This window comes from Psittacula echo (genome assembly GCF_963264785.1).
Source record: "Psittacula echo genome assembly, chromosome: 13".
Lineage (NCBI taxonomy): Eukaryota > Metazoa > Chordata > Aves > Psittaciformes > Psittacidae > Psittacula > Psittacula echo.
The window spans coordinates 2,305,443-2,325,763 of NC_137749.1; the positions used below are offsets into that span (position 1 = coordinate 2,305,443).

Below are 20,321 nucleotides of genomic sequence, written 5' to 3' on the forward strand. Positions count from 1 at the left end.
ATATGGATTTAATATTTTCTTCATAGAAGACATTTTTTTCTGCTTTGTCATTCCATAGCTTTGTCATTCCATAGCTTTGTCATTCCATAGCTTTGTCATTCCATAGCTTTGTCATTCCATAGCTTTGTCATTCCATTCATTAAGCTTGCTTCATAGGAGTAGAATTTAAAAAGCAAGCACCTTGATTTTTATATAAACATATTTTAAAGCTATTACTCTAAAAAGTATTTTTAGAAGCTGGTTAAAGAACACTGAAATAAAGACTAAACAGTGAAATAAAGACTAAACACAGTCATTACACGTACCTCTGTATCCAAAACAAACAGCCGGTTGTCAAGAACTTGAAATTTTGCTGCATCTACAAAACATCCAGTCACATAAATTTAGTATTTTTGTTGAAGTATCTGAAGCAAAAAAAGTATTAAAATGTACAACCAAGTATTGGAAACCTACAGATGTTTAACCTCATGGAAATTCCCAAGACTGTGAAAAGTTTAGCTTAAACAGAATTGTGATTTAGGTATCTAAAGTAAACTCAACCATTTTGAGGCAGTTTGGCTGTTGCTTTACAAGAAGTGTTCTACTTGGTATATGCATATTTGCTAACAACAGTGGCATAACTGAAAACGTCTCAGTATTTTCTGCAATTAAATCTGCATTCTACAATTGCCTATTGAGAACAAAACACAAACCAAACTCTTCTTTACCTTTGATCAAACTTGAATCAGCAAAACTCCGAACAGACACCAAGTTATTGGTAGTGTCTACCTCCCATTTGGAGAGTACATAATCACCTCTACCCTGTTAGTAAAGGCAAAGTAAAATGGGGTTATACGTTAGAAATTTGGCCATTGACAGCTGTGTAATTGACCTTTAACTTGGAATGCTGCAAAACCAACTTAAACTTTGTTCCTGGTGAATGCTGATGTTCAGTAGAATATATTTAGTTATTTATATTCAATTTACCCTTTTTCCTTTCTCCTTTCAAGATTGACCTTTACTACAGTAATTGTTAGTCAGCACCCCTAAACATTTTTGGGTCTTTGAAGAACACGCCATATTTCAAAATATCCCCTTTCCATTCTCACAGAGCATAAAACCTGAAATGTACACTGAAACTACTGAGAAAAATCACATTGAATTCAACAGGCTTCAGTCAATGAACTTGGGTTTCTGTACTTAATTCATGCTTAAGGGTTTTGTTGAATTGGGACGTTAATTGTTACTTTGGCAAGCCTTCGTGGAATGTGAATTTGATTAGAAGACTCACAAATTTTGGCTTTGCATCTGAGCTGAAGGACTAAGTCCTTCAGACTATCTTGCAGAGCCTGCAAACACAATTACTAAGGCCATGCAACCTTGAATGAAAAAATATGAATGAAAAATATTTTCACCCATCCATCATAAAAGAGCAAGTTACAAGAAATAACTATGGACAGATTGCACAACTTGTAACCTTTAAATTTACAGTGAAGGAAATGAAAGACGAAAAGTCCTACTGCAAAAAGTTAATTACCAACCAGCTAGAGATAAATTTTGTTGCAGGTCAAAAAACACCATCACTGATCACATAACAATTGCTACAAACACATTCATATTACTTACCCCAACTATCAGATGGATTTTGTTCACTGAGTTACTTATCACAAAATTCTGACAGCCAAGGCTGTGATATTCTTCTGTGGAAATGAAAGCTGTCTTTATCTGTCCTTGTAACTCGTGGGGTGAAAGATGAAGGGAAAGCAAACAAAAGGGGAAGGAAAAAAGTTGTTTATACGATCAGTAGATAAAGCCTTGAACTGCTCACTTTTCCATGTATAGAAAAAATTATAATCACAATTGAGTTGTAATAATAAACTGGTAAGTACTTGGTGAAACGTACAGAGCAGTTTTGTTAAACTCTGCACTTAATACCTATGTTACAAGTCACCAGGGTTTTCTTACTTTCTTTGCCGTAATCATATCCATCTTGTCAAGTGCTACATCAAAAAAACCAAAACAAAACAAAGAAAATATCAGTTAAATGAACGTTTTCAGAACTGAGAAAAAGCCCCTGAACTTCATCTAGGATAGTTTAATCCTAACCTGACTCTGCTGAAAAACACTTTAGCTGGGTTCTTTGACAGGGTTTATTTCTATTGATCACAGTACTGAGTTACAGAAAATTAACTAATAACTCTACTTATACAGTATCAAAAATTTAAATGATTCCTAATATTCTTCAGTACAGCCAAGACTGATTATGTCTCAAAATCCTGCTTTCGTAGTATTCAGGACTCTCCCTAAAGCAGTGACTCAGAAAAACATAAGCAAAAGGACGAATATGACAACAATTTTACTACAGTATATTGGTTTCCCCTTAAAACCAAACTGAGATCATATAGAAAATCCCAAGTCTGTATCTTATTCCCATTAGAAAAAAATGCATGAAAAAGCTTTTTTTAGTACAGCTCTTCGTGCTCAATGGAAATCTCAAGTGGTTTGCAGATCATCCTACCTTCCTGTGTTTTAGCAAGCGGGAGACACATAATGCAGAAGAATCCATTTCTCGTGAGAATGAACATGTGATAAACACCTAAAAAAAATAAAATCCAAATATTTCAAACTTAAGTGTTAAAGAGCAAGTAAAGAGACTACTTGCTTATAAATAAGACAGTGACAATAAATAACTGACAAAACAAACCCTGACCAATATATAATTTTTAAGGCAAACTGTTGTCACCTTCAACAAAGAGTAGAATAAGTTTGTACATTTTAATTTTGTTTGAAATTATGATGTTTTATGCTTCCATTAGACTGCAAATTCTCTTTTCATGACAAAACTACATTTAAATACATTATATTGTGACAGAACAAGACTGGAAGCTTATAGAACAGGAACTACCAAAATCTGAAGTCTGATAGGAGAGAGAAGGAATGCTGCCTTTTTGAGCGTTTAGCACAGTCTCAAAAGAAAGAGGTATTGGGTTCTGAATGTTTTTTGTTTTCTATGACATTCTTAAAATAATCCACGAGCTAAGTATCTTCACAGAAAAGCATTTAGGAAAAACACATTTAATGTGTATAGTGCAAATAAAGCTGTATCTGACTACTTATTTTGTAGTCTATTTCCCCAGGAGAACAAAATCACAAAAATCAAGACAAGAGGAGGGATCAAATTCTTACCTGCATCTGCATTATCTTTTTCAATAAAGAGATTTAAGTAAGTCCTTTCATTTGAAGTTTTTTCAACCAAAATCTAAAATAGAATCAACAAAGAGACTATTGAACTATTCTGTACTTTATTTGGAACAAATATATTGGAAATACTGATCATCAGTTTAAACTTTAAACTTTTGTCTTTTATGAAGAAATTTAATCTTGTTTACACATGCCATTCCTAAATATATTTTCCTTATTTGTTACTTATGGGAACAAAAGAGTCGCTTTAATCTGTTTGTTCAAACTGGAAGGCATGTTGGAAACACAAGAATATTTATATTTTTATATTTGGAAAGAAATAAAAATAGCTTAAGAAATTCAGAGAACAAAAGGTTTTTAGCAAAATTGGAATAGAAAAATTACTGTACCTTGGTTAGCAAGGTTTGTTTTGAGGGTATGTGGATAAGGTGGAAATTGCCACTTCTCTCACCGACCACAAGAAATTGTTCTTCTTGACACATGCCAACAACATCCACATTAGTATCTGAAAAGTTCCATAGCAAATGTCAATTAAGATTTGGTTTTTATTAATAGACATTTATATTTGAAACACACTAATTAGACAGTGTCCAAGATTTCTTCAAAAGTATTTATTTTGATTAAACAAAGTACAGGAAAGGGCATAGGAGGAGTGGGTTTGATAGCCATTATTCCCATGTCAGTGAAAAGCTAGTGAGTATTCTCATTAAACTGTACAGAAATAGTTATTGTATACGGAAACAGCAATCACTTTATATTACTTAAGTATTTATTATAATACTTTTCCAAGTGAGTTAGATATGGATGATTCTTGCTATATTTTCCTATACAAACTTAACATACGTATTCTAAAAGTCAGTTTCAACTTCCAGTGGAATTCCAAATGAATGAACTTACCAAACTGAACGTGCATCAGAAGAGACTGGCCTGTACTGTCAAGAAGTGCCACTGATGTGTCAACAACAATAATAGTGCCATCCCTTGAGTTGAATGCACACAACTGTGGATTAATGGAGACCTAAGAAGAAAAAGGTCATTAAATATAGTAACTGAAACACCTCAGAAAACATGACAAAGAAGCTCTGGTAATTATTAAGAAAAACACAGCTTTGTGAATTCTACCTTTTCTGAAGATGTGATTTGAAGGAGCGTGTTCACTTGATACAACGCAGTTCCACATTCATGTCCTAAACCTACAGGGAGCTGCTCACTCCCCGTGTCATCATTTGTAAGAAGTTCAATATCATTCCACATTTTTACCTACGATAAATATATGAGGAATACACTGTAAAGCAAAAGCTTTAAAAAAGTTCCATGACCACACACAAGTTATTGATTTTATTATTCTATCGTGAATAGCGCCTAGGAGGAAGGGCAGTCCAACAGGCCTCCTAAATGCAAACTGCATGTTTAGAAACGACAGTGTCGCAGCAGCAATGTGGCTCCCAGCCCGTGTCCCCAGCGGGCCCGACCGAACGCAGCTTGGCAGGACAAGCTCCGCGCCCGAGGCTGAAGGGATCCCGTGCCGGAGAGCGCTCCGCAGCACGCCGCGGACACCCCTACCACAGCTACCCGCTATCCGCCATCCTCCTCCTCTCCTCACCGCAGCCGGTGACAGACCACAGCCGGCTCCCTCAGCAGCTTCAGGCTTTCAAATTGGCGGGAACTTGGGGTGGCGCTACGGTTCGTAGCCTGGACCAAGCATCCTCCAAACGCGGGCGGAGCGGTTGCTTAGACGCCGCCTAATCCTGCCCCTCTCCCAGAGTGCACTGCGGCCCCCTCCCTCACCGCCTCACACTTACATCCGGGCGCCTGGAGGGTTAGAGGGAGGGTGGGGTTTGTGGCTTCGGTTCGCGAGCGCAGCGGCCGCGGTGGCTGAGGGACGTTGAGGCCGTTGTGAAGGCTTTTTGAGGGGGAGCGACGTGCCGGGCGCTCGGTCATGGCGGTAAGTGGCTTTCGCTGCTGAGGATTTTGGAGGGAGGCGAGTTGGGAAGCTGGCTGCTACGGGGCGGGGGGAACAGAGCGTGTGAGACGGGGAGGGCTGGGTCGGGAAGCTGTGTGCGCGGAGAGACAAAATGGCGCCCGCCGCTCCTTCGGTTGCCGGCGCCATGATGAGCCGCGGGGAGGGGGTGGCCGCTTTTCACCTATTACTTCTTTCCTTGTTTCCAGAAGTTTCTGTTTCATTTCGCTGGGATCAGGGAAAAGCGAAGAGGCTTTATGATGAAGGCCCTGTCGTTTTCTGGTTGGGGAGAGAAATAAGGTGGCCATAAGAGTAGGCGTTTCTCATGCTGTGGGGCGCAGGTTGCCTGGGAGGGGAGAAGAGGGGTATCATTTTGGTGGTTGGCCTTTGCTCACTTTTCATTCGTGTAGCTTTTCCCGTCCTATATTTTTTCTTTGTGTTTGGCTATAGATGTGTTATTTTCAGCGTCAGCTTGCACTCAATGATAATTATTTGCCCTCATTTTCTAGTTTTTATAGTTAATATATATAGGAAGTGCCTGTGCTGTGGTTACCACTGTCCTTTATTTTATACACGGCCTAAGAGTGTGCCTTTACTCTCTTCTAAAATTTCTGTACCCTCATAATATATAAAGGTGGTTGTGTGGCCTGGTCGCATACAAAGGCATTTGTTCCATGATTGAGTCAAAGAACAACTCAGAACAGTTATCAACCCGATTTGGTTAATTTCTTTTCAGAAGTTACTAAATAGTTTTGAGTGCAAAAAAATGCCCCAGCAAACCCCAAACTAAAAAGCAAGGAAACTGGTCTCAAAAGTAATAAGACTCTTCAAAGTTGACTTTAAGTACTTTGTGGTCTTTAATCTGGCATTTAAAGTTCTTGTTTTTCTGTTTTAAAGTTCTTGTCTAAACTTTGACGGGTGGTGAAACAGAGCAAGAGGACCACAAACTTCTGGAGAAAATCAATTTTTTTTTTTTAATGATGCTTTCTTTTTTATATATATAGCTTAACCTGTTAAGAATAAGATAAATTTTATTGTAAAAGGATTTGCAGAATTATGTACTTGTAGTTTTACACCTAGATCGTAGGCGCTATCTTTGAGGCTCCTCTAAAGTAGGTGAGGGGCTTGTTCAAGGAAACCTGAACCTATGGCCAATCCAAGAGCTGAGAATAGTCTCATTGAAGTCTGTCAGCTTTTTTCTGCTGTCTGTTTTTGTAGAGCTGAGAGATTTCTCCAAGGTGCATTGCAGCTTAGGACATTAATGAGCAACAGTGTGTATAAAGAATGAGACTGATAGCCTTGGAAAGTGGCAGTGGGCTCAATTTCTTTTGGATACTGTGCTTAAAATCCCAGTTAAGTTAGACTGTTTAGCTGGTATTCATTTTCTTCTCCTCAATTTGAAACATAAATTTACAGGAATTCAAAATTCTTTTCAAACTTCTTTCTGACTTTTAGGAATCTCAGGTGAAGGGGGCAGGCTTAGGTAAGCAGATGATAGATAGATGTGGAAGGACGAGGGTTGTGATGCCTAAGATCACAATTAGGAGAGTCAGTTCCTGCTCTGATGGCCTCAAGTTTCCAGGATGGTGGGTGGGGTGTCAGTAATATTCAGAAGTGTCATGGAGAGTGTAGCCAAAGCTCTGCTGCAGGCACAATTTTACATTGTCAGTGCTGTTGTCTATATGCTGGTGTGTTTTAAACTAGATACCAGTATACCATATGACTGGAGAAGTGATCAGCTGCTTTATCTCCTTTAAAGAGGGATTTTTGTATAGGTGCATCTTTGTACAGGTGTGAGAATAAAGAATTGGGCAGATAAAACAGTAGTAACTGCAATATAAATACTGAAGATTCGCCTGTAGCACATTGTGAACCAAGTCTACCATTAATACACAATATATTAGTGACAATCTGTAATAATAATCTGTTGTGGTTTAAGAAAAACTAGTTGCTTTGTTTTCAAAGTAATGAATATAAATCAGCATTTGAGAGGTTTTTACATGTCTTGTTCAGTTTGCAGACAGTTCTACCAGTTGCAGCTGGTAGAAAGCTATGCAAGTTTGAGTCCTCTTTTATGCTAAATTATCTTCATGAATAGCACATCTGGGCCAACTTGCATCCTTAGTGAAATCTTCTGCTACCACACGATGTCACGAGGTTTGATTGACTGCCATTGATATGACTGGAACGACAGAGACCAGTGAATCTGTAAAGGTGTTGATGAAATCACAGTCACCTTAGTGTGTACTTTTCCCATCCTTTCCTTTTATTGCATTGTACACCAGCTGTACGCATTTACTCCTCCCAGCGTTGAATTACAAAGCAGTCTTGACTGCTCTACACAGATTTAATCCTCCTAGGTCAAGGTTTAAGGAAAATGTGACAGATAAATTGTTGGGACAGGTAGATAAGTGTTTGTATTGGAGTACATATAGATCACATTTCTACAGAGAGATACTGTTTGAGGTTTTTCGTTATTCAAAAGTTAGCTGTCTGACACTATACCTAATTTCATTTCATAGGTCATTCCATACTTCAAAATACTATGGGGATTTTGTGCTGTGCCTCGGTAATGCCCGAACTTGTAAGGTGACTTAGATCTGTTGGGACAGTGTTGACCTTAAGTAATCTTAGTCATGTAAATGTTTAAAAGGTAAATGACTTATAAATGCCACCATTTAAAGAAAACTGTGGCTCAGAGTTTAGTCTTGCTGATATTCTCAAAAACACATGGCAAAAGGGCAGTCTGATGTAGTGGGAGAGCAAATGTTTCTATAAATTAGATTTCTGTAATAAAGTGATGCAAAAATCAATCTGTATGCAGTTACACAGTTCACTACAACTCTGTAAAGCTATTGCCTAGCTACTAATGGGGTGGTTGCTCAGGAGATTGTGTTTACAGTAAATAACTTTTAAGTGTCTTCAGGGGAAGTACTGAGTAAATAGTTTTTCTTGCTTTTCAGTCCTAAGCATTTGTTTTTTAAACTTTCTGTCCTCCTGTGTAGGGTAGTGATACAGAACGAGATGGAGTAGCCCCGGAAAAGTCTTCTCCAGAAGGAGACAAGAAAAAGGAACAATCAGATGCCTCTAGTTCTCCCAAAACATCAAAGCCTCATTATTCAAGATCACGCTCACGGTCGAGGGAAAGACGACGAAAGTCAGGTATGGTCTTAATATGTGCAAAGTTGCTTAGTAATGTTCTGGTGTTTGCTTGTAAAACTGAAATTTCTTTAAAGCTGTTTTGTAAAAAGCAGTCTTAGCTCTAATAATTTGCTAGAATTGGGAAAAAATGAAGCTGCTAATTTTGGTTTGTATCTTAAATGTGTGATATTGAGACTTTACAATTTTAATGGTAGAAGTGCTAAGGAAAAAGGTCTTGTCTTTGTTCAGGGGATTGGGGGTGAGGGGTGGGTGGAGGATGGGCAACATCAAACAGAAAACTGTGCTACTTTGTATTCATTTTAATTAGATATGCTTAGGCTGGGATACTTCTGCATGGTTGTAACAAAAATAGGGTTATCTGGCTGAAGAATGCAACTAGAGTATGACATGGTCTAGTTTTTCTCTGTCAGAGGTTAAATACATGCAGAGAACTAGGAATAAAAGCTACAGTTTGCTTTCCACAGTAGATACTTAAATAGTGCTGTTTGTTTTCTAGATCTATTCTTGAATTAGGGGGGTGGAATAACTGAAAGGAACTAGAAAGATTGTAGCCAGCTGACCTCCTTTTTAACTTGGATAAACAACAGTTAATGTTTTTTTCTGCAGATACTGAGGGAAAAAAACACAGAAGCCGGAGCAGAAGCAAAGAGGTAATTAACACTTTGTAGTGTTTAGGTAATTGTACAATACATCTTAAAAAGTATCTTGTAGTAATGCACATATGTGTAAACCCGTAGAAATGACTTAATGGTAAGTACAAGAAATTAGAAACTTTAAACTTAAAAATGGATATGGAGATCCTATCATAGTGAAGCATGATTGCAGCCTTCATGTTGACAAGGTAATAGTTTTATAGAAAAATGCTTTCAGAAACTAGTAACTTTTTTATTTTCTTTCTTTTTTTTTGTACTTTTTTTTGTGGAAACAGCAGAAAATTCATGTGGAGAAGTAGCATGGTGTTCTTGCTGACTTTCACAGAGCTTCCATTAATTGAAAGCCCTGGGTGGCTTTATTCCTGGCCAATGTTCAGGACTTTCACTGATACATACCCATCTCCTTAAATCTATGATAAATAATTCCTCACCTGACTGAGCTCTGTTTATTGCATCCTTTAATTGTGAAAGATTGTCACAGCTTGACAAACAGGCTGAGTCAGCTGTAGATACGGCACTTGCAGCAAAAATTTCAGAGGACTGTCTCTTTTTTAAAAAATATATATGCCTGTATATATATAGGGGAGTGAGAAGAGACAGCGTCAGTGATACCTGGAAAATAACTGGCTTACACACCAGAGAAGAGATGTAATGAGCAAACCAAAAGCATCAAAATAGTCACAAAGAAGCTTACGCCATATGGGGCAATAGCAGGCTGGGTCAAATGAGGAACTTTTTAACTTTGAACCCGGTTCAGGAACTTCTTCTCCCATTCCAATGGAAGCTCTGTTTAAAAAAGGAGTGAGAAAAAGTAAGCAAAATAATCTAGGAGAGTTTTTGTGAAATTGAATATATTGTTTAGCTCACATGATAACATTTCTATAATAAATCATACTCAGCGTGCTAATGCGCGAAGAGACTGAACTGAAGACGCTGCAGACTCAGATAGCAAAATTATAAGCCTACTTCATGATAAGGTAACTATTAGTCATTCAAACTCATTTCCCTTAAAAATTATCTTAAATCCGTTATGGGATATAATGGTGGTGTATTACTAATTGTGTGCCTGAAAGATGTGATTTAAAAAAAAAAAAAGCTTAAAGGAAAAAAAGACATCGCTTATAATTGTGTCCAGTGCTTTGCCATGCTGATGGATCTAATCCTACACTATTTTTATTTACTTAGCAGTTTCTAAGTTTCACAGCGTGAACAGATGAGGAATAATATCCTACAGTAGATGTATTGTTTTCATTCATTTGCAGTATTAAGCTCTTTCTCTGTAGGCTAAATACTGAATATCAAAACAAATAATGTAAATACATACTTAAAATTAATGTAGAGATAACATCTCCAACTTGATATGTTTTTATTTATCAACTGATTGTTCAAGGAGTTACGTGTGAAATACTGTAAAAGCAGGTTAAGTATCTAACATTGTAACTTGAAGAGCTATAATTAAATACATATATAGAAATTAGTAAGGAGTTACAAAGGCTTATATAAGCTAATTACAGCACCTTTTCAGACTTCTTTATTTTGAAAGAGAATGTTATGATTATAGAAGAGGTTTTATGAGTAGTTAACAGATTTAGATAAGCAAAAAAAACTCTGAAGAATTTGGATTTGTTCTGAAATGAGTGTATCATGCTTAAATTCTGACTTAAATCTCATGTTTAAACAATTTTTTAAGTGGGCTATGCTTCTGTGCTAGGAAGATTTCAAAATAAACTGGCTATATTAAGAAAAGGTGTTGATGTCATGTCTTAGTCTCTAAGGAAAACACTGGCAAAAATCAGGCCTGACCTTGCTAAATACTTTAGGCATTGCAGCTATAAAAAGGAATCTTTTTTTAAGAGGCACTGCAGGAAAAAAATGCGGTATAATGGAGCAGCATATCTTTAATTTAAAACCACTGAGGAGGTCTCAGTGATGCCTGTTAGTTTTAAATAATAAGTTTGGGATGTCAGCCATGTAAATTTACTGCTTTATTTTGTGAAAACTGTTGGAAGTTTCTGACTGAAAAGAGTTTTGCTCTAAAAAGTAATTATCTACTGATGGATAGAAAATTCTTCTAAAAGCAAAATACATGTCTGCAACTGTGCATGGATTTTTGTAACTTTCTACATAGTCGACTTAGGCAAATACTTAAATATTCACTATTAAGTATACTTAACTATACTAAATATCCAATGTGAGTGTATAAATGCATATCCAGAAATGGCCAGGTATTTAAAAATAGGTACTTATTACATGGTTGGAATGGAGACAGTAACTGTCAGTTGCTTTTGTTACAATGCTGTGAACTCGTATATGCAAACAAATCCTTTAGGCAGTGGGGAGGAGGGAAAAGGGGGAAAAATTCTAGAGTGCATTTACAGCTTTGGGTAATTGGTGGCATTGGGTAAAATAGCCATCGGTCATGATTGAGTCACACTCCTAAGGTTACTAATGTTGCATCACAACTTATCATTTTTATCTTCTGATACCCATACTAACTCTCTTTGTTGCACTATTTTCCTGAAAGAACCAACTTCTTCTTAAAACAGGCAAGAAGACATGAATCCAAAGAGAAGTCCTCCAAGAAGCACAAATCTGAAGACCACAATGACAAAGAACATTCTTCTGACAAGGGAAGAGATAGCCTAAATTCATCTGAAAATGGTGAGGATAGACATAAACGCAAAGAGAGGAAATCATCCAGAGGGAGAAGTTACTCGAGATCAAGGTCTCGTGAGAGGTAAGTTTTTTTGCATGATTATTCTGTTTCAAGTAAATCGCAAAAGCAGGGTTTAGAATTTGCGTAGATTTATGAAGGACTTACGAAGAATTATATTCCTGACCTAGTTTAACATTAAAGCATCCATTTCTGTTGCATGCTTCATTTTTCACTGGGTGGTGCATTTGCTGCTACTTGGGATTTTTAATTTTTTTATTTGTTTCTGAGTAAAGGTACAAAATAGCTCTAAGGCTTTGTATAAGTGATGTGTCTCATGTTTTTAATTAGTATATGCAGTATAGAAAAAGTTATAAACAGTACATTAAACATTCCCTGTTGTCAGTGACAGGAAAAAAATACATCTTAGCACTGTCATGGCTTTCTACCTCCCTAAGTCAAGAGCTTACCCAGACACAATGCTGTCTGAGGCCTCTTAGCACACTGATGGTAGGAGAATTAGGTGGAACAAACAAGTTGCTGCCAGCAGAACTTTTCAGGCAGCTCTGCTATAGCTGAGGGATCTGTAGCAAACATGATAGCAAGGAGCAAGCTTCACCTAATGGTACACTGAGGGTCTGTGTGTGACTCACTAGCTGAAATTTGGGCATCTCTTCCCTAAGGTATTGGAATACCATGGGCAGGAGTTTTGTTGCCTTGAATTTCAGACTCCTGCATCAGATTAGTATGGTTGTATTTGTTTTGATATGTACACTGTAATGAGCAAATAGACAGCTGTAGTGATGAGTATAATTGTTTATGTAAACTCTGTGTAAACTCTTGATGGTAGTGTTTGGTTCATTTCCCATTTCATCCCTAGTCTTACAACTTAACTGCTCCAGGCATGAACTCTTCCATGTGTAGTTTGCAGTCTCCCCACCCTGCCTTATGTGTTTTGCCCTGTGGTGATGAACCTGTATATAAGTCCTTAAGTAGAAGCTGAATTAAACCATGAGAATATCCGTAAGAATTTGGGATGTGTGTTTCAGACGTCATCGTAGCAGAAGTCGCGATAGGAAGAAATCCCGATCTCGAAGCAGAGAGAGGAAACGACGTATAAGATCGCGTTCTAGATCAAGATCTAGACACAGACATAGGAGTAGAAGCAAAAGCAGATCTAGGAGCAGAAGCAGGTAAGTGTTAAGTTCTGTATACACTTAGTGGTGGTGTTTGGCTGAACATTCTGTGGTGGGCTGATGTCTGGAAGAATGATGTGTTTGCCACTTAATGTACCTTCAATGTAACTGAATGTGTTTGGCTCTCTCAGCTGTGTTGATACAACAGATTAAGGACTGGGTAGTTTACACACACTGATACAAACACTTGTCCTAGACAGCTGAAGTATCTCAGAATCTTGGGTTTTCATCGCGTGATTTCTTGCTGGCAATTAGAATTGCTTTAATAGTTATTTTGTGGGTGTCTTATAAAACCACCATGTTGGAACTTATGACTGATAAAGTCATAAATAACTGAAAGTAAATAACTAAGTATTTTGAATAATAGTGATTACCACAGTTCAAGCTCTTTTGGCTTCTTGTACCACAACTGAAATTACCTTTTTAAATAGGATATTTAAGTAATACTTACTTGGAAAAACTGAAAAATAAGCTACAGCTAACCCTTGATACAAGAGTGGTGTGGTTGGCAAAGCACTGCTGTAAAAATACTGTTGTATTTATCTCTTTTTTTTTTGTGTGTGTCTGTATATCAGAAAAGTGAAGTTTAACTGGGAATTGCTGGGTGTCGGAGGAGATAACACTGATCAGAAGCTGACCCTGATCACCTCCACAAAGTTCATTTAAAACTGTTTTGTCTGTGAAGTGGCACAGTTAGTGTAGCATTAAGGTGAATTTTGAGTCCGATGGACTGTTTCTGATCCAAATGTGCTATTCTGTGCTAGTGATTACCAACTTCTTTTTGGCAAGCACAACAGGAGAATATTTATTCTGTTAAATTTTCTCCCTATCTTGACTGCTTTTATTTCTTCCTTAAATTCTAGAAGAACAGATAAAAACCCTTTAGATAGACACATGCTGGCTTACTCTGGGTCTGTTTCAGAGTTGAAATCCATGCCTTACCTGGAATATGCTGGAAGTTAATGTTTTCCAATAGTGGTGAATTGTGCTGTAGAGTTCTGAGTCTTGTTTGTATGTTTCACCTTTGTGTTCTTAATGCCTTGTAGGGTTTTCTGAATGAGCAAATTGAAATATGACTTAATGACTACTACAGTTCCTTTTGTTCCCTCCTACTTGTTTAAACAAGTAGTTTGAATACAAATTGGTGTCCCTTCAGAGTTTCCAAGGAAGTGTTGACAGTGTTCAGTTAATTTAGTATTTTCACTAGAGGATTTTAAATTGCATATTTAAAGGGAGTAGAAGTTGATTGTGACTACTCAACATTACTGTGGATCCTTGGATACTTGTGAATCTGTCGGACTTGTGAAATGTTACATCACTTGTGAAAATGTTCAGAAGACTTATCTTTCTGAAGTAGTTGGACTATGTGGTTCATGTCCTATTTTACTTTGGCATGCACTTCGTACCAAACTTTCATCTGGGATGGGTAGAGCTGGGTCTTCAGTTGCTATGTGTGTCACGTGCCATTTGATTTGAAAACCATTTAATGTTATTTAAGCCACCTTCAGCATGATGTGTTAGGCTTCAGTTGCTCATTATTTCCACTTAGTATAGGTGATGTGCACTTCCTGTTTTTAAAAGTTCTTTGAACATTTTGTGTTTAATGGCTTCATGAAAACTTTGCATCCCAGAGTAGTTTTTTGCTTCTACAGTGGAATTCAAATTACCTGAAACAGAATGGCAAATGTGGGAAGAAAAAGTAAGGGATAGTCAAGAACTTAGGAATTTCTTCAACTGGAAACATACCTTCTTAGATAGTGATAGGCATACTGCAAGAATCCAGAGTTTCCTAAGTGAGGCATAAGACTCTTCTAACAGTAGTTAGAACACTTCATCAGGTTCTGGGCTCAGGTGAGGCCTTTGGAAAGAGAATTATGAGGCAGACCTCAAGGCAAACTCTTCACAAGCTAGATAAACATGATGTGGAAACCTACCCTGTTAAAACTCAGCAATGAAATGAATGCCCTCATTATTTGTTGTGTTACAGTTAGAAGTTCTTGTAAATAGTGGAGCTTGACCTTCTCTTGATGGTTCTCTGCATAATCTCAAGCTCACATTTTCAAGTGACCTGTCCTTGCTAGCATTTAAACTAGTCTTTTTGTTCTGTGGGCGTGTAGACCCTCCTGGCAGTTCTTTTGTGGCATGGCTCTGATTAAATGCTAGATAGAAAACATGACACCATCTGCTTGTTTCAAATGGAAATACTTAAATACAAAAGCTCAAACATTTATTTCCTTGATGTTTACCAGTGCAATAAAGCATCAGACCAAAGACAAGACCAAACTACAGTAGTCAGCACGGGAAAAATGAAGGTATCTTTGAAACATGCATTACATCTTATCTCAGGAATGCAGATCTGTCACTTCCCAGTGCCTGAATCTGCATCTTATCATCTTCTATGAAAAGATAAGTCTCGCCTCCTTTGTATTCTACCAGATTTGTGATGTAAACAAGGATCTATTTTTGTAACTTCAGTCTACATTTTGTGATGTTTGTAGATGCTGCCCAAGTTGCAAACAGAAGAAGCAGAATACCGGAATGCCATTTCAGATGGCTGTTGTAATGATAGCTATTATCTCAAGTTGGCTGTGATCTCAAAGGGTTGATAATAACATTTAAGTATAAAATTGCAGAAACATCTTTGTGCATCTCAACTTGCTGTTTATGGCAAATCTGGGGAAAATGTGCAGTATTCCTCGTGTAATTCAAGCTTTGTTGGACACTTCCAGTATCGATGACTTCTTGACTTCTTTGTTTAAAGCATCGGTGACAGAGGCTTAACCAGGGATAAACCCTTATCTCTTGTAATGTAGATGCTAATGATTCTGGCAAAGAGAAACATTGCTAATAGTAGTTTATATGCATATTTTGAGTGCTTGTTGCTTAGATGGGATTAAATATGTATGCCATAAGAATGACTTCTACTCGGGAGGGCTTGGGGAGAAGGTTACTAAAGGAAAATTGAACTGAATATTTTGGTGTTTTGCTTAAAAATATATTTTAACTGGGTTCTTTTCAGATTTTCAGGCTCCAGATCATTCATGCTTCATAGTTCTCTGACAGCACGGTTCCTCTCGAGCAAACCTGACACAAATTACATGTGTTTAAACAAGCTCTCACATTTAGCTCGATACCCTCCCTCAGTTGTCCAGAGTGTGTTTAGCAAAGAGGTACAGAAGGGAGAGAAATAGTAATATCCCTGAGTATAATTCCATTTTTTAAATTGGGCCTCTTTAAATTGCTGTTGTTTACCATAATTCCAGTGCTGTGAGGTCTTTATGGTTTTAAAGCATTCCTGTAACTTGATCCATTTTACAATTTTCTTGCAATTGTCTTTACCAGAGTTGCACGATGCTTTTTTCTTGTTGGGCTTTAGAATGAAAATCTCTAGAGGCTATCTATGTGTTGTAAACACTAAGTGTAAGAGGGTAAACAAATACCCAGAATTACACATTCTGTTACATCTTACAGTCGGAAATCTTCCATTTTAGCTCTGTCTTGTTACAAGGCAAATATGACTGCTGCACTGTTCTAGTATAATCTCCGTGAAGCAGTTACTGAGAGCTCTCCAAATTAAGCAGTTTTTCAGAGTTGTGATCAAATACTTTATGAAATGTTAAGCCGTAGATGTACCTTCATTGTTTTAGCAACTCTGTTAAATCTGGTTACAGAGACAGAAAGAAGAGAAATGAAAAGCCCCGAAGGTTCAGCAGAAGTCACAGCCGGAGTTCGAGTCCACCACCCTTTCGGGGACGAAATACAGCTATGGATGCACAGGAAGCATTAGCCAGAAGGTTGGGAATTGTTAATGATTTTAATGATATGTGATATAAATAAGCTTCTGCTGTTGATATAACATGTCTAAGTATTTTTATTCTCATGTACTTCTAGACTGGAAAGAGCAAAGAAACTGCAGGAACAGAGAGAGAAAGAACTAGTTGAAAAACAGAAGCAACAGGAAATGGCTGCAGGTAGTCCATGTGTATTATATGAGTTGCTAAACAATAGTGCGAGTAAGAAATAGTGTAGGCTTATGTGCTGAGTGTGACAGTCCTGTTCACAGATGTGCAGGTTGTCTGCGTGTAATTGGTAACTTGGTCCATATATAAGAAACACCTCTAGAACTGGGGGGGGAACAAACCCACAAAACCAAAATAAAGAAAAACCCTGAACAAATATAAACCCTCAACAGAAATGACCAGGATTTCTTATCACTTACCAAGTATACAATGAAAATGTATGTTAAGCTGGTATATGATTTTGTGATGATTATTGGACCATTCCTTTAAGTGTCATTAAGCAAGAGCTTGAAAGCTGTTACCAGCTCGAGGCATTTAGAAGCATGAGCTACATGAGATTCAGTTTAGTTCTAGCTTACTAAAACTATGGGAGATTTGTTTCTTAATCAACAAATAATGTGTATTTTACCATACATTTGTTGTTTGTTCTGATGAAAGGAAGTATTTTGGAGTTTTGTTTTTTGGGGAGGGGGACGTGTGTTTGTTTTTTTGTAGTTGCTGATTAGGGTTTTTTTTCCTCCAATCTGAACTTCCTGTCTGATAACAAGTTCTCTTTCTGCTACAGCAGCTGCAGCCACGGGAGGTTCTGTTATTAATGTTGCTGCTCTTCTGGCATCGGGAACACAAGTAACTCCTCAAATAGCAATGGCGGCTCAGATGGCAGCCCTGCAAGCGAAAGCACTAGCAGAGACTGGAATAGCTGTCCCCAGCTATTACAACCCAGCCGCCGTGAACCCAATGAAGTTTGCTGAGCAAGAGAAAAAGCGGAAGATGCTTTGGCAAGGCAAAAAGGAAGGGGTAATGTTGTCTTTTCTTACTTTCATAGAAACACGGTGCACTCAGTTTAAAGATGTTTATCAATGCTATTTCCAGCAAAATAATTTTCACACCTGATAGGAAGTTTTCCTCTTAACAGCAGCCTAAGGTAAAACTTTGGGGGTGAAAGGACTTAATGGTAACTAGACCTTCAAGTGGCAAATGGTTGTGACACAAGTCTCAGGAAAAACCCTGATGGCGTAAAATTGCAGAGGTATAGTTGGATTGTAAAGTTACTTTTGCCAGTTTGCCTTGCAACTAAATATCAAATGCAGATGGTCTCTTTTTACTGAGAAATGATGGCTGGGGTATAGAAACTTAACTGACCACTCCTCTCTGTGACTGTAGAGAGTTTTCATTTGAGTGTTGTACCCTCTGCTGTTCCAGGCTTCAAAAACAAGTCTGCAAATCTTGCTAGTAACTCTCCAGGAGCAGAATAAGGCATTACAAAAGCTTGTGGAAGTTATAACTACAAATAGGTTTTCAGACTTATGCTGTGTCAAACAAATGCTCTTGCAATTAGTGAAGTGTTTTGAAACCCCTGGTTAACTGAAGTTCCCTCACAAAAAGTTTCTTGCGAGGAGGGTGCAGAATGTGGGATCTGACTTGGAAACCTATTACCTCCAGCTGTGCAGTGGACCCAGTTTTAATACTGCTTTTTTACTTGCTCCTGTGCTGTGATGTTAACAGAAGCCTGTGTTTAAAGGTGATACATCTTTTTCTTTTTTACTTGTACAGGATAAATCACAGTCTGCAGAAATATGGGAAAAATTAAACTTTGGAAACAAGGACCAAAATGTCAAATTCAGAAAACTGATGGGCATTAAGGTAAAGAATTAAAGAATTCTGAATATGTAACTAAGTTTATCATTGATTGTAGCATAGTGATTTCTTTATTTTAAAGTGTACATTAACCAGGAAAGATGTTAAACTAACACTACCTGAGGTAGTTAAAATTAGTATTACAAAGTTCACAAGCACCATCTAAATCTGAATTCAGTTCCAATTCTGGAATTTCATTGTGCTTGTGCTGAGCAAGGCAACTGTTACAATCAGTGGTTGCTGTAACCAGTATTTAGAATTCAGACAGTATTACTTTGTGTTGATCACTTAACTGGAGAGATCTATTTGAATGAGTTGGGAAGAGGAAGCAGATGAAGGCCTCTATGTCTTCACAGGGAGGGGAAGGTGATGCCGGAATGTTCCAGCAATAAATCCAAATGCTTGAATGATTACTTTGGAAATCAACAAAGCGAAATTGTTATGTTTAGGGTATCTGCAAACACTGCTCTGACCACAGCTAATGTTCGTTTCCTCCTGTCTGGTTTCTAGAGTGAGGATGAAGCCGGCTGTAGCTCTGTTGATGAAGAGAGTTTCAAAACCCTGAAACAACAGGAGGAGGTCTTCCGAAATCTAGATGCGCAGTACGAAATGGCAAGGTCGCAGACTCATACACAAAGAGGAATGGGATTGGGATTCACATCTTCCATGCGAGGAATGGATACAGTTTGAAAAATGAGAGAGAAAAGAGGCAGATTTAAAGTTTGGGACTGTGGAAGGTTCTTGTTCAGCTGTTGGGTCCTTGTTCACCAAAAAGCTAGCATTCTAGCTTGCATGGGTGTTGCATTGACTTTAATTTATTAAAAAAAAAAAAAAACCAACAATTTTTTTGTAAATATCAGATCAGTGATACTGGTGTTAGTGTTGTAATCAGGTTATACCCACTTCCATTAAACTTGACAGAACTATAGAAGGACAGTATTTTTTAGTTAAAAGTTCTACTTTTCAAACCAAGCAGCAGATGGGATAAACTCATACATGGGTATTTCGTGTCCACTGTCTTGTGTACTTTTGTACTTTAACCTTGTACAGTTATTTTCAATTCTTGAAACATGAAAGAAACATTGTGTAGATGTTATTTAGCGGTCTGGGCCAACAGGCACATAATTCAGTGCAGAAACCCTGGTTAATAATAAAGACTTTTTTTTTCTCTAAGGTGTTCCTTTACATTAATCAAGTTGTCTTTTGAGCCAGCCTCTAAGAAAGACAGGTAAGAGATGGCAGGAAGACTGGAAAAGTCAGGAATAGAGTGGTTTGCTTTACTTATTTGGAAGTAGGGTTTTCCTAAAATAAGGAGATTGTGCTGCAGAGCACAACTCAGGGTGAGAAATACTCAACTTGCCCTTTTGGTCAATTTGATGGAGATTTTAGTAGAGAGAGGGATAACCAAACCATTGGTGAGAAAAGGTTGGTAGGATGTTGGAGCCCTTGGCTAATACTAGAGTGTTTTGAAAGGTGTGTTAACTTGTAGATAGTACAAGCCTTACAGGAATGCTGTACCCCAGCATGTTAAATGCACAGGGCAGTGCCTCACCAGGAGTGCAGCTGCTTCCTAGGGCAGGATGGAACCTAACTGCAAGGAGCCAGCCACTGCCACCACAAGGAGCATCGCAGGGGGTGGTTCCCCCCGTCCCCCATTTTGAAGGCGCCGGTCCCCTGCAGTACTGCAGCTCCCAACGTCCCGTGCGGGCAGCTGCTGCTTGCAGAGCGCAGCCTACATCTCCCAGCACGCATAGCGCGCTGGGGCGGGAGCAGGCATGGTGGGCCGCTGCCGGGGCATGCTGGGAGTTGTAGTCCTGAGGCTCCATGCCCGGGCGAGCGGAGGCTCCGGTTGCCCTTTGC

At 38.1% G+C, this 20,321-nt stretch overlaps 2 protein-coding genes across 11 annotated transcripts in view; one reads left to right on the forward strand and one right to left on the reverse strand.

Annotated features, from left to right (window-relative positions):
* The window catches only part of KNTC1 (kinetochore associated 1), a gene marked incomplete at its 5' end in the record, with an annotated part of 35,691 nt that extends 31,257 nt beyond the window's left edge, over positions 1-4,434 (reverse strand). Inside the window, 9 exons of the mRNA XM_080628304.1 lie at positions 306-358; positions 708-801; positions 1,606-1,716; positions 1,945-1,979; positions 2,498-2,575; positions 3,166-3,238; positions 3,570-3,685; positions 4,078-4,198; positions 4,303-4,434. Coding sequence (XP_080484430.1) covers positions 306-358; positions 708-801; positions 1,606-1,716; positions 1,945-1,979; positions 2,498-2,575; positions 3,166-3,238; positions 3,570-3,685; positions 4,078-4,198; positions 4,303-4,434 — 813 coding nt within the window. The remainder of the gene's footprint in view (positions 1-305; positions 359-707; positions 802-1,605; positions 1,717-1,944; positions 1,980-2,497; positions 2,576-3,165; positions 3,239-3,569; positions 3,686-4,077; positions 4,199-4,302) is intronic.
* A 552-nt stretch (positions 4,435-4,986) lies between these two features.
* Positions 4,987-19,634, forward strand: RSRC2 (arginine and serine rich coiled-coil 2). Of its 10 annotated transcripts, none has more exons than XM_080628447.1 (11): positions 5,014-5,125; positions 7,663-7,724; positions 8,146-8,302; positions 8,909-8,952; positions 11,502-11,692; positions 12,658-12,801; positions 16,476-16,598; positions 16,696-16,775; positions 17,389-17,621; positions 18,378-18,467; positions 18,972-19,634. In XM_080628447.1, exons 2-11 carry the CDS (start codon positions 7,686-7,688, stop codon positions 19,149-19,151), a joined length of 1,281 nt encoding a protein of 426 aa, XP_080484573.1. In that variant the 5' UTR covers positions 5,014-5,125; positions 7,663-7,685; the 3' UTR covers positions 19,152-19,634. The 10 variants fall into 10 exon arrangements, with proteins under 10 accessions (XP_080484579.1, XP_080484578.1, XP_080484573.1 ...); XM_080628450.1 differs by having other exon boundaries at positions 17,392-17,621; XM_080628451.1 differs by having other exon boundaries at positions 7,663-7,709.
* The last annotated feature ends 687 nt before the right edge of the window (positions 19,635-20,321 follow it).

What these genes read in the sequence shown, in the direction of transcription:
- RSRC2 (XM_080628447.1), top strand. Translation starts at nt 7,686, where the DNA reads ATGGGGATTTTGTGCTGTGCCTCGGTAATGCCCGAACTT. An exon ending in GGAAAGACGACGAAAGTCAG is followed by an intron (nt 8,303 to 8,908) that starts GTATGGTCTTAA and finishes TTTTTTCTGCAG; the next exon opens with ATACTGAGGGAAAAAAACAC. An exon ending in AGATCAAGGTCTCGTGAGAG is followed by an intron (nt 11,693 to 12,657) that starts GTAAGTTTTTTT and finishes TGTGTGTTTCAG; the next exon opens with ACGTCATCGTAGCAGAAGTC.